The 14,518-nt window shown below is 39.3% G+C and overlaps 1 protein-coding gene across 11 annotated transcripts in view; it reads right to left on the bottom strand.

Moving 5' to 3' along the window:
* The window catches only part of tnrc6c1 (trinucleotide repeat containing adaptor 6C1), a 693,384-nt gene that overhangs the window by 66,289 nt on the left and 612,577 nt on the right, over positions 1 to 14,518 (bottom strand). For 10 of the 11 annotated variants that reach the window (XM_088000550.1, XM_088000552.1, XM_043714631.2 and 7 more), the window contains 3 exons: positions 9,724 to 9,930; positions 5,426 to 5,613; positions 5,208 to 5,288 (listed from right to left, as the gene is read on the bottom strand). In XM_088000550.1, the coding sequence (XP_087856676.1) occupies positions 5,208 to 5,288; positions 5,426 to 5,613; positions 9,724 to 9,930 (476 nt within the window). The remainder of the gene's footprint in view (positions 1 to 5,207; positions 5,289 to 5,425; positions 5,614 to 9,723; positions 9,931 to 14,518) is intronic. The other variant, XM_088000553.1, reaches the window with a different exon arrangement.

Genomic DNA, 14,518 nt, shown 5'->3' with positions numbered 1-14,518 from the left:
CCAATTAAACCTGTTGGACTATAACCTGGTGTTGTGTGATTTTTAACGTGGTGGTGGTGGGCTGTCTTTTTGAACAGCTGCAGTCCATGTGCTACAGGTAATCCCTTAATGTCATTAAGGTGCAAATTCGAGGATTTTGACCAAATGACAGTGAGGGAATGGAGGTAAATTTTTAAATCAGTATGGTGAATGGCTTGGAAAGGAAACTTGCAGGTGGTGGTGCTCCCAAGAATCTGTTGCTCTTATCCTTCTAGATGACAGGCACTGCTACTCAAAGGGTCAGTGGTCAATGAAGTTTGTGTTTGTGGATGTGCTGCCAATCAAGTGGGGTCCTTTGCCCTGTATGTGTCAAGGCTCTTGAGCATTGGGGCTGCACTCATCCAGACAAGTGGGAGTTTTCCATTACACTCCTGACTTATGCCTTGCAGATGGTGGACAGTCTTTGGGGAATCTGTGTCGAGAGTGTGGTGCTGAAAAAGCACAAGTCAGGCAGCAACCGAGGAGCAGGAAAATCGACATTTCGGGCAAAAACCCTTCATCAGGAATGAGGTGATAATTGGCTGGATAGATGCCAATATACAGGAACAGCCATGCTGGGCTCAGCACTATTGCCAAAATGTTGTCAGGGCCCAAAACCTTTCAGTACCCATGCCTCCAATCACATGGAATTAATTGTATTTGCAATAGATTGGCTTGTGTTATGCTGGGGACCTCTGGAGGAGACAAGATAGAGCACTTCTCACTGAAGATTGTTGCAAAAACTTCCACCTTATCTTTTACATGGAAGTGCTGAGCTCCCCCATCATCAAGGTTGGAGATTTCTGTGCAGCCTCCTCCTTCAGTGAGTTGTTTGATTGTCCATCACCCTTCATCATTGGATGGGCTGGACTGCAGAGCTTAAAGCTGATCCATTGGTCGTAGGACCGCTTAACTCTGTCTCATGGATGCCAAACTTGAGTTGCAAGTACGGTTTAAAGTCTGGTTGATTTAGCTCGGTGACAGGGTCATACAACAAAATCTAAGGTACAAATAAACACTAATAGTTGTAAAAGCTCGGCAGGTCGGGCATCATCTGTGAAGAGAAATCAGAGTTAACATTTCGGGTCCGGTGACCCTTCCTCAGAACCGAAGGCAGCTAGGAAACTATTGGTTTATGTACAAAACATATGGTGGGGGGAAAAGAGTAAGGAGTAAACGATAGATGGGGTTAGAGTCGAAAGAGACAGAAGAACAGTTGGACAGACAAAGGAGTGGATAACGATCTGGCTAAGAGTGTGAATGGCTGTTAACTGAGACTGTTAGTGGCTAACAATAGGTCGTGTTTAATGGCAAGGTGCGTACAAAAACAAATCCTGGTATGTGGAGGAGGGGGCTAGGACGTGGGAGGTTTTACAGATGCTACCAGACCTGTGAGCTTTTCCAGTTACTTCTGTTTTTGTTTCTGATTTACAACATCTGCAGTTCTTTTGGTTTTTACAATGTAAGGTATTCTTATTATAAAAGAGGGACTTCATCTCCACCAGGACTGTGCAGTGCTCCCTCTTACTGATACCGTCATGGACAGATACATTGCCAGCAGGTAGTTTAGTAAGAATGAGATTAAGTATTTCCCCCCCTCCCACTCCCCCCAACTTTGTTTGTTCCCTCACCACTTCCTGCAGTCCCAATCAAGCAGCAATATACTTTAGGATTCAACAAGCTCGATCGGTAGTCCTGCTGCCAAACCATTCTTCGTGGTGGATACTTAAATTCTCCACCCAGAGTATATTTTGTTCTCTTGCCATCCTCAATGCCTTCTCCTAGTATTGTTCAACATGAAAGAGTTGCTGACCCTGGTTCTCTGAGCTAATTCTAAGGTTTGCACGCATGTATCAATATATGAATGCTTATAGAGTCATAGAGATGTACAGCATGGAAACAGATACTTTGGTCCAACCTGTCCATGCCGACCAGATATCCCAACCAAATCTAGTCCCACCTGCCAGCACCCGGCCCACATCCCTCCAAACCCTTCCTATTCATATACCCATCCAAATGCCTCTTAAATGTTGCAATTGTACCAGCCTCCACCACTTCCTCTGGCAGCTCATTCCATACACGTACCACCCTCTGCATGAAAACGTTGCCCCTTAGGTCTCTTTTATATCTTTCCCCTTTCACCCTAAACCTATGCCCTCTAGTTCTGGACTCCCCGACCCCAGGGAAAAGACTTTGTCTATTTATCCGACTCATGCCCCTCATAATTTTGCAAACTTCTATAAAGGTCACCCCTCAGCCTCCGACGCTCCAGGGCAAACAGCCCCAGCCTGTTCAGCCTCTCCCTGTAGCTCAGATCCTCCAATCCTGGAAACATCCTTGTAAATCTTTTCTGAACCCTTTCAAGTTTCACAACATCTTTCTGATAGGAAGGAGACCAGAATTGCACGCAATATTCCAACAGTGGCCTAACCAATGTCCTGTACAGGTGCAACATGACCTCCCAACTCCTGTACTCAATGCTCTGACCAATGAAGGAAAGCATACCAAATGCCTTCTTCACTACCCTATCTACCTGCGACTTCACTTTCAAGGAGCTATGAACCTGCACTCCAAGGTCTCTTTGTTCAGCAACACTCCTGGGGACCTTACCATTCAGTGTATAAGTCCTGCTAAGATTTGCTTTCCCAAAATGCAGCACCTCGCATTAATCTGAATTAAACTCCATCTGCCACTTCTCAGCCCATTGGCCTATCTGATTCAGATCCTTTAAAAAAAATTCCTGGAATTGGAGATGGGGGTTCAGATCCATCTTTCCCATCCACCACGACTGTGGATCAGGCCTATATGGTCCTATTCTAAGGTCTGGATATAAAGACTATAAATCAGGCAATCACTGGGGCAAGAAACCTGATAAGGCCAAAAGATGCAGGTACCGATTTGAACCTCCACTCCCCCTTCAGGATAACCCATCTTTGTTCGTATCCAAAGTAAGTAGAGGATGGACAATACGTTGTAATCAGCATGAAATGTTTTGCTCACATTTGACCAGGGACATTCTGGAAGTCAATACTGAGGATTTCCAGGGCAAGTCCCACCATCATCATCATTGGCAGCCCCTCACAGATGAGGATAACTGTCTTCCACTCTCAAGTTGAGTCTGTAGGTGGCAGCACAGACCGATGCAGTTTCTGCTAAACTTGGGGCAGAAGATGGTTGCAGAAAGGGGCGGGTGGGACATTGGTGTGGCAGCCCACTCCTTACACTGTTTTCACTTGGCTTCCACTTTTTCCCCTGATGGCAAGTCTCAAGGTGCTTGATGCCTTCCTAAATGATCCTCCTCCACTTTGGACGATTCCCAGGTGTCTCGGGGAATGCTGCACTTTGCCAGTGAGGCCTTAGGGGTATCACTGAAGAACTTCTTCTGTTCACCTGGGTTTTGCTTGCTGTTTGGGAGTTTACAGCACCTGCTTGGGAAGTCTCATGTTGGTCATGCAGATGATGTGCCCAGCCCATCACAACTGATCAAGGATGGTCAGTGTCTTGATGCTAGGGATGCTGGCCTGGTTGAGGATGCTGGTGTTGGTGCATCTTTCTTTCCAGTGAATTAGTAGGATCTTGCGCAGGCAGCATTGGTGGTACTGCTCATGTGCCTTGGAGGAGTCTGCTGTAGAAGTCCATGTTTCAGAGCCACAAAGGAGGGCAGGAATCATCACAGCTCTGTAAACCATGATCTTGGTGTCAGAACTGATGTCGTTGTTCTTGAACTCCCTTTTTCTTAGGCAGGCAAAGGCCATGCTAGCACGTTGGAGGCAGGGCTGGATCTCTTCATCAATAGTTATTTTGGCTGACAGGACACTCGAGGTATTGAAAGTGATTAACATTCTCAAAGGCCCCCTGTGGACCTTGAAGATCAGGGGTTCACTCCACAACGTTGGACCAGGTTGGTGGAGGACCTTTGCCATAACAAAAATTCAGGGTGAGATCCATGCTCTGATACATCCATAAAGGTGATGACGACATTCTGGAGTAGATTCTCAGATTTCTCATACTCAAGCTTTATCTGCATATTGTAGCTTGATGATACTGGTTGGAGTGACTTTGGTTTTGGCGTGAAGGCAGCAAGGTTGATTAATTCTTCGCTAGTTCTACAAGTTAGGCTGTCCGCTGGAGTGAAGCTATCAGTGGTGAGGTGAAGCATTGCAGCAAGGTAGCTGGAGAACTGTGCTGGAGTGATATCACAGCCCTGTTTGACACTGGTCCAAATAGGGAATGGGTCAGTGGTGGAGCCATTTGTTCTTACCATGACTTCCATGCTTAGTGGAGCAGGTGAAGGATGGTGACAAACTTTATGTTGCAACCAAAATAATGATGACTTTAAAGTCCTTTGTAATGTCAATAAAGGCCATGCGCAGGGGTAGGTTCTTTCTTTCCATCTGTATGTGGGTCTGTGTTGTTGGCACAAGACATAAACAGGGATGGTTATGGTGGTGTCTGGGACACTGCAAAGCATGATTCAATGGGTCTGACTTTGCCAGGCTGTGCATGATTTGTCTATGAGATAGCTCTCCCAATTTTGTCACCAGCCACATGTTTGGAAGGAGAACTTTGTCAATACCGCTTCGCTCGATGTTGTCATTTCCAGTGCCTAAGTTAGGCCAGGTAGCCTGTTCAACTTTTATTCCCCCAATACTTTCTAGCAGTTGTTACAACTGAGTGGCTTGCTACGCCATCAGATGGTGGTTAAGAGTGAATTACATTGCTGTGGTCTGCAGTGATATGCAAGCCAGACCAGGTGAGGATGGCAAGTTCCTTCCCTAAAGGACATCAGTGAACCAGACATTTGACATGGTCATCCCTGGACTGTTACCTCCAGACTTTTATTGAATTCAAATTCCACTATCTATTATGGTGAGATTCGAACACTAGTCCCCAGAACTTTACCAGAGTCTCTGAATTAATATGCCAACAATAATGCCACTAGGCAGCAATACCTGATTATCAGTACTGTGCCATATTTTTCCACTAGTCAGTCAGTCACTCTCTCTTTAACTCAACCATGATGAAACAGTTGTGAAAATAGTTGTACTTGCTGATAAAGAGAGAGACTGAGAAAGCCCAACATAATATTTCATTTTGAAATTTGACTTGTGATTGGAACTGCATTAAAAGATCTGATTTTCAAGATTTTCTTGTGCAAGAATGAAGAGATTTAATAAAAACATACTTACAGGGAAGCCCATATCAGTCAACTGTTTAATCAGGCGGTTCATAAGCCAAGTCTCCTCTTGTTTATTTGATGCTTTCATGCCCTGAAAAATAAGCACCTTGTTCAGATTTCTTTTCCCACAAACTGTAACATCAACAGCAGTCAAACTCATGACTTCCATCATTAACACAAATTAAGTATTTCTGCAAATTTCCAAAATCAAAATAAAATAGATGCAACCTTTGGATGCACTTTCTTGTTGGCATTCCCCCAGCCTGATGAATTGCAGGAAGAGTTGCTCTCCTGAGAAGCCGCGTTATTCCACATTCCCATCTCTCCATCGTCCTCTTCCCAGTTAGGATGATGGCTACTAGTCAGGCCTATTTCATCTCCACCGCTGACCCAACCTTCTTGCATAGATTTGGAGGCTGAATAATAAAAGCAAAATCATTTCGTTGTCAATCAAAACAGTTTTGGAAAGATGAAGCTCACAACCTATTCCAGTTAAACATCCTTGCTGTCCTATATTCAAAGTGTATTTTAAATTATGCAAAACTTTGGTATGTTTTTTTTTTACCATTTCCACCAGTTTCATAGTTAAGGCACAACAAACTTACACAACAATTAAACACTATTTCACAAATAAAATGTTTGGAAGAATTCTGGCAAGTGGAACTTTCACCATGTTATAGACCATAGTTGGAATTATAAGCATAAGGAGAGGGGAGTGTGGCATTATTCATGGAAAGATTGGGGTAGAGACAGCACCCACAGGGTGTCTCACCCATCCCTCCCCTTCTTAATGCCTCCCCTACAGCCATGTACCATTGGTGACCAGCGACTCACTTCTGGGCTTTATAGACGCAACCTATAGGCTGGATGGCCAACCTATATGTTTAGCTACTCAAACACACAGCCCATTTCCTTGGCCTCAGGGTGAGAATAGATGTGGGGAGAACATAAATACCTTTCCAGTACTGCTTGTGGATTGGAGGAGAAGTACTGACCCCTCACTTCCTGAGCTAATTTCAATGTTTGTGCACATGCATCTATATATGAATGCTCATATTTAAGAAGACCACTGAAATTGGAGATGAGGTTTCAGACCAAATGTCCCTACCCACAGCAACTGTGGATCGGGTCTATCTGGTCCTACTCTAGAGTTTCTGCATAAAGAGTAAATCAGGAAAACATTGGGATAAGGAACATGTCTAGGTCAAAAGACAAAAGGACCTATCTGAAACTCCACTTCTCCTTTGAGATAACCTACTTTTGTTATTATCTAGGGCAATCCATAGCACTAGATTCTATTTTGCAAATAACATAAGTTTGATATTATAGGGTTAACACCATCTATCTAAATATCAATAAAAATAAACCTAACACCAAATAGCTGCCATTGGGTCACTGAACTGATCCCTTCTGCAACATGTATCGCTAATCTTACCTGGCCAGTTATTTTGTGATGGAAGACATGACAGTTATTATCCCACATAATAAGAGTAAAATAACTTATTGGAAAAGGATTTGTACTATTAATCCAAAAGGAGGGAAATCACATTTGTCAAATTTGTTAAGAGCTCTTAGAGGATGTAACGGGTTTGGATTTTCAAAAGCAACCATCATAAAAGGTTACTACACAGTATAAGAGCTCATTGTATGCATGTATTCAAGTGTTGTTGTTGTTGGGGGGGGGGGGGAAAGAGTATAATAGCATGGATAGAGAAGAGGATTGGCTAACTAAAAGAAACAAATGAGGATCAATGGGTCATTTTCAGGTTGACAAAATCTAACTTGTGAAGACTCACGGGGAGCTGTACTATGGTCTTCATTATTTATAATCAACATTAATAACTTTGATGAATGAACCAACAGTACTGCAGTGAAATTTGCTGATGGAGAGACATTTGCAAGGAGCCTTTAAAAATCTGCAAAGGCAGATGGAAACAGGGGGTTGTCATTTTGGCAGGAAGAATATGAGAACAGATTATTTTTTTAAATGGAAAGAAACTACAGCATTCTCCAGGACAAGGATATATGGGTGTCTTATATATGAATCACAAAGTATTATCATGCAAGTGCAGCAAGTGATTAGACAGGCAAAAAGAATACTGACAGTTTTTACGAAGAGTAAGCAGTATAAATGTAAGGAAGTCTTTCCACAACTGTACAATGTATTGGTGAGACCATACCTGGAGGACCATAAGCAGTTTCCATCACCTTACATAAGGAGAGACATACAGTTCACACAAAGTTCACTAGGCTGATCTTTGGGTTGAAGGGTTAATCAGGTTGGGTGCATAGTCATTAGTGTTTAGAAGAATGGGAGTTAAACTTATTAAAACTCAAGCTTCTGAATGGGCTTCACTACATAGACACTGAGATGATGTTTATTTACCTGGAGAAATCTAGAAATGAGGGGCAAATTTTAAAAATTACATTTTTCCTGTTTAAAATGGAGATAATGAAGAATTTCTTCTCTCAGACGTTATCAGTGCTTGGAATTTTCTTCTTCAGGAAGAGTGAACGTTGGATCATTAGACTTTTCAAGGCAGAGTGAGAAAATCTTTTGATGACAATAGTGTAAAGGCTTCAGTGTGGGTTGGTGGATGTAGGAAAGCGGAGTTAATGCCACAAATCTAACAGCTATGATTTTATTCAAAGTAGACTCGATACTACAATCGACACCTGCTCCTTTTTTAAAAAACATTCTTAATTCAATAGTTTGTAGGTTACTATTGAGGATACAATCATAACATTGTTAAAAACCCAACTGGCACCCTAATATTCTTTAGGAAGGCAAGTTGACACAGCTATTCTGATTGACTCAAACATACACTAATCCAAGTCTGATTATTAATACTCTTTGAAAGAAAACTAATGAACATTCAATGTGGCCTAGCAACACTTTTCAAGGGAAACTGGGAGAGAGAAATAATTCAGATTTCCCGCAACCCTACCCACATCCAGAGGGGACCTATTTAAAAATCCATTGCTGTGCACGTGTCCATGGGTATTCAACAATATGCATTCAATCTGACAATTCGCATGATTAATTTTTGACTGTTTGTATTGGTAAGCATCAGATTTCCATAATTCCAGTAATCTGGAAACTGTTGCATTTAAACAGTATTATTGCAACCTTCAAAACAAGTCCTAACATTTTTATATTTATTTGAAGTGTTAACTGATGCAACTTTACTTGGAGCCCAGCCTATAAATTATCCTCTATTCTAAAATAGGAAATTGTATTCCAAACTCATTTTGCCATACTTGCTTTTGAGTCCTCTACTCCTTCCTGCTCACAGCCCAATTAAACAAATTGTTTGGATCCAAACCTGGCATTTTAAACACCTGGTTGATGCATTTTATAAATCTATTCTTAAATACATATAAACTCCGTTGTCTCTTGTTGTCCCAATGCCCCAGTCTCTTCCCTATGAAAAAAAATGGTACACAGGCATAATAGCACTCAAAATGAGAGAAACAGTCTCAATGATATTTTTTCTATCGTTGAGTATTTGTGTTGGCTTAGTATTCTAAACAAGTCTATTCAAAATTATGAGTTACAACATCTTAAAATATTGCCATTGTTACATTACAAGCCAAAACGTTGAGACATCATATTCACCAGCAAGGATCTTTAACAACCTCTCATATGCCTTTAACACAGCATCGCAAGACTGCAACAACTTACAATGCTTGAGTTTTTTTTCTTCTTTTGATTGTACCTTCTCCCGGCATTTTTAAAATGTGTATTATTACAACTCTGAAGATCAAATAATTTTCAAATTTAACACATGAAACAAAGTGGGCACACAGTTAATGAGAATGACATTTGCATCACCTTACATAGAGAATCTTAATCTCTCATGCTCAGAGAGCCAAGACAGACACAATTTTGTGATTCTCTATCTTAGTGCTACATAATTTCTACTGGATTTTTTATGATGTAGTTTATTCCCATGTATATTTTTAAACTTCCCACTTTGTTTCATTTATCATGATGATGATAATCCCATTCTGCCATATTGGATTATGAAGTATCAATATATGGGAATTGTTATTTATCGCAGTATTATTATTCCCAAAACTTCTGCATTTAACATATTTCTCAATTAAAATGAGAGTCATTTTATCTCATATGCCAACTATGGTTGAAGGATATTTCACCAACTCAGCTGCTCATAACAGATACTGTTGAAGATTTTCAGAGAGAACAGTGGGCACCTGAATCAATCTCAAACTTCAAGCAAATATCGAAGTTCTCAATTATAAATGAAAACCTTAAAGGATGATAACATGCCGATATATGTATAAAAGTTATACAAAGCACAATGCTACTCCCACCCATGTCAGTTCACTGACATGGATGATGGATTATTCCAATAATGTGAACCCATAGACCTATTGAAGTAATGTATCAAACTGCTCTCAACAACTTTATTTTGGTGACGTTCGTGCATAAGTATTTAAACAAGTGACCACACCAACTGACACTGCGACACAAATAAAGAATCGCTCTCATATTTTGTTACCTGGTTTGCACATTGTCGGGACAGCAGCTGAAGCATTCCCTCTACCAAAATTCCCCGTTGACTCTGCAGTATTATCTGCCCAACTTGAGCTGCCATTGGGAGGTTTGCCCCATGCTGAAGTTCCATTATCGACCGTGGTAGATGGAAGTGGCGGCTCACCCCAAGAATTGTCAGTCTTTGTAGGAACGCTGAGTGTTTCTCCCCAGCCTGGGAAAACATTAAAGACTTCACCATATGAATCCAAATTGACCGTGTATTGTTCAAAAGGTTCTTCCATTTGAGTTTAGCCACGCAATTAAAACTGTTAACATCCTTAACATTTAATGGAATATTATTTAGCTTAAATATGAAATAGTTGGTTAGTCTGAAGATTCTGTATCTTTAGTTAAGATAATTAAAATACCAAGGTTGAAGACTTGATTAGGAACCACTGAATTTCAATACGTAAGGGCAGCATGGCATTCTTTTCTTATAACACAAAGTTTTGCATGGGTTTGCCCCCTGCTCATATCCTCTCAAGCATTCTCTATGACTTTCCTGTACTGAGAATTGAATTAAATTCAAAGACACAATTCCAACTGATTTTTAATTTTTTTCTTGATGCCTTAGTAAATCTCATTCAGTTGGCAATGTACATTGACAAAGTTAGTTTGCTATAAGGGAGGGGAATGTTAGAGGGAGATGAAGAGAGAGAAGAAAATACAATTTAGGAATGGATATTTTTAAATCAACCAGTTCAAGCATCTATGGGGTTGCTGAGAGTTGAACTTGAACCTGCTGGCCCAGGGAAACGAGAGCCCTGTTGAGTTCATAATTAATTTTCTTTTCTTTTTCTAATTTTGATTTGGAACTAAGAGTTGAAGTTGAGAATTGAACTTTGAACTGCAATTTATTTTAAAGAGGGGAGGGAACAAAACACAGGCATAACCAGTTTGAAACTGGCCTGGAAATTAATTACTGCTCTAATGACACTAGATATTTTGACAGAGATGTTCCTCTGCTCAGGGACTAGCATCTCGTTGGATATTGAATTGGCTGATCCAGGGAGGACTGGGGCTGACGAGCCAGCCATAAAAATGTTGAAAAAAAAAGAGAAAAAACAAAGACTGAACTGGCACTGACTGGGTTTTGGGGCAGGAGACGTTTCTGGAATACTTTTTAAAAGAAAATTCTGTCTTTAATTTCTCTCCAGTTATCAACTTGTTGAATATTCTCAGAAAAGAATGGCGATCTATAGAAAATAATTACAAATCTACTGAAGACTGTTGCGGTCATTTCCATGAAATGATAATTTTGGAATTGAAGCAAGATATTCAATTCCATGTGCCTGTAATGCTACTCATTGTCCAAGGATTTCATGACGGTCTGTTATTCATCACTGAAAAGGTTATTGAGTGAGGAAATTGCAAATTCATTATTTTAAAAATTATTCCTTCACTATATCCACCCAGTGTGAGTGTAGGGGTTTATGATCAAAAAGTTTGGGCCTATGTCAAAGACCTGGTATTTGTAAAGTCTGAATATGAACAATTGAGCAAATGAGGGTCGTTCAATAGTCTAATTTTATTCTGCTGCAAATCCAGGATAATGAGGCTGTTTTGATTTGGTTTGCTATGGCTTAACAACCCTGACTTTATGATATAACGATTAGATCACTTAAATCATTGAGCTGAGTCAATCAAACAATCAATCAGATCATTGTTGATCTGTACCTAAACTTTATTTATTTCTTCGCTGATGTTTTGAAACCCTTACCTAAATTAAAAAGAAAATCAATCTCACTTTGAAAGCTACATTTGTCCCAGGATCCAGAAATTTTGGAGGTGCTCCACTTGTAAAATTATGCTTTCTAATTCCTCTTCTAAAAGGATGTAGTACCAAAACTAACATTGTGCCCCTCATACTTGGCTCTCCCAGCAGAGGAAATAGCTTCTTAAATATTTTTAAGAATTTAAACACACTGATCAGATTATCACTGAATCTTCTTCACATAAGGAAATAAAAGCCAATTTTACACAAACTGTGCATGGAAATAAACTTTGTATTTTAATGCAATTTGATACTTCAAGGTCAAATGTGATTTGGAAACTTTCATTAGATCCAAAACAGTGTCGTTATGAAATACATAAATATTGCAGTGTTCATTTTTAAGTAAACGCTTTTGTCAATTATCCATCACATCTTGAACAGGAGTAACTGATATGAAAGAAACAAGCATATAGATCATTGCAGCCGACAACTCCTAGGCAAACAGAAATGTTACTTTCTTAAATTCCTACAGAAGTATGTGCTTGTGCCTAATATATTAATTGGACGTGAAACTTCTTCACCAAAAAGTAATAAGAATGTTGAACTCGATACTACGAGTGGTTGAAGCGAACAATATATATGTTTTAGAGGAAGCTCGACTAGCATTTCAGGGAGAAAAGATTATACGGTTGAAAGGGTAGACTTAGATAAAAAAAGGTGACAGGAGGCTCAAGTGGACCATAAACACCAGAGTAGTTACACTGGGTTGAAAAGGTTCTACAACAAAGAAATGTACCAATATACATGATTACATTATAAAGACTTTTTTTTATTTTTCTATATTTTTGACTGTGAACTGAAATGGGAAAAGAACAATTTTAAATGCCAAGGATTACTGTAAATCTTTAAAAAGACATTTCCTGACATTCATGGCAAGTGCTGTTTAAACAGCTTTTTGGGAAAGTAGTAGGAAAGGTCTAGTTACAGATGAGCTGGAGCCAGAGGCTGTGTACGAATGGAGATTTGACTGGCAACAAGTAGCTGATTACACTGTAGACTTAACACCAGTTATTAACGACAAAGCCTCCTCCCTGCCCACATCTATGTGAATGGTTCCCAAATAACTGTACAACTTGGGGTGTGAATGCTTGTGGCAGAACCATCTGACCTCTCAAAGGGAAGGAGCTGCAGAAAAGCATTTAACCCCCGAAGATAGCCGGTTTATTTCCTTTCATCAGTTGCTGTAAGCTGTAAATTTTTAATTAATAAGCTAGAGACTTCTATAAGTGAGAGCTAGTCAATTCTGCAAGTGAAATGAATGTTCCTGAAGGAAGATTAAGAAGCAGCATTTTGATCAGCAAAACAATACTCTCAACAAATCCTGTAGACAGGGACCACTGAACTGCTTAACCAGTCTTTCCCTCTGCCCATAACATCCATTTATTTGGAGTGTGTGTCTTAGTACAATGGGAGTCTATTAGTGGGTTTGAGTTTCAACTAGTAGAGTTAAACATCAACGGTTCATAATTATCACCTGTCATTAAAATCTATATGTAACAAATAAATCATTCTTGTTAAGAACAGAAACCTGGTCTGAGCTTTCTCAACTTGGATCTAAGAGATAGGCACCCTGGGAGATTTTGGCTACTCTTTAATATCTTTACCTTTTGCAAGGATGCAAGCTGTAGCAGGCCTTGATTATCAGCATGCTACTTCCATGAGGCATAACAACATATATGCATATTAATATGCAATTTAAAATAATATTTGTCTTTTGACAGGGTACAAATCCATAACATAATTTATGCAAATAAGTTTGCAGTTTCAGAAAAGGATTTTCATAATGCATTAGTTCAGGAAAGCATTATCAAAATAGTTTTCTCAAACGTATTACATAAAGTTAAGAACCCTAATTATAGTTAATGCTAGAATATTTGGAGAATTGACGTCAATAAAATTTAACATTCCAAAGACAATCTTCTGTACAGTTGTAAGGCACTTTAAATTTTAGCATACAACTAAGTGCAGTACATTGAACACAAACACAATAATCAGGTTTGAAGGCTAGAAGTGTCTTTTAAATATAGGGCCCATTCAATTGAAATCAAGTTATTATTTCTGATTTCTTAAACTTTTAATATAGACATTAATGTTAAACAAAATGAACACATTTCATGAAAGCACACTTAAAGCAGTGGTTAACCACCAGGGGGCAAAGGATTTCTTGAAACATGAATACAGTACTTCCATTTTGTTGCGGTTTGTTTTGATCTTTTAGGACTCAGTCTTAACCCTAAATTATGAGACATGCTCAACTGAACCCATTTTTTTTCAGTATTTAGTTTATCGTAAATGAGTCATTGCTACTGTACCGTATTGACCATAGTATTTGCAGTTTCTTTTCCATTTTTGATGTTTGCCCAAAATAGTTTGCGGCTTTAAGAACTGATTCATAAAATGTATTTAAAGTAACCCGTCAAACATTTCAAGTGTTGACTATCTAGTAGTCATTTTAGATCCCATAGAAGTGACTTTGAAAGGGTCATTTGTAACAGTTAATACATGAATGTACCACTACTGCTATCCAGACAAACTCAGCCACTAAATAAATAATGTTGTATATTTTGCATCTTGGAGTTTTGCAGAGTGGACAGCTGATAGGAGAGAACACTGTTTTTACCCCCTACAATGTTTAAAATGTTTGCTCCTTGCTTCTAGATTTAGGTTCGAACAACTACTCTAGTTCTTTGTTTTAGCACTGTCTACAATTTATTTACTTTCCTCCACATTCACACTTAACTAAACTAAGCACAGTGAACATCAATAATTAAGACTCTCCTAATCAAACATAGAAAGTTTGAACACCATTAGGAGCACTTCAACTTTGTTCAAAAATACCTCTTAAATAAGTCATAGACAGCACATCTTCCTTAAGCTATTTTCCATAAAATTGACCTTTTAACTTTGTACAAAATACATTAGCAGATGGAGTGTAATATGTCCTTGAAATCTGGGATTCAAATTTCATTTTCACTAGATTTTAAGG

The sequence above is a fragment of the Chiloscyllium plagiosum genome, unplaced genomic scaffold, assembly GCF_037043375.1.
Source record: "Chiloscyllium plagiosum isolate Xiang-an unplaced genomic scaffold, Cpla_swu_hap1 HiC_scaffold_25, whole genome shotgun sequence".
Lineage (NCBI taxonomy): Eukaryota > Metazoa > Chordata > Chondrichthyes > Orectolobiformes > Hemiscylliidae > Chiloscyllium > Chiloscyllium plagiosum.
Note: the sequence above shows the minus strand (reverse complement) of the source record. Positions and strands in the feature narration are given on the sequence as shown.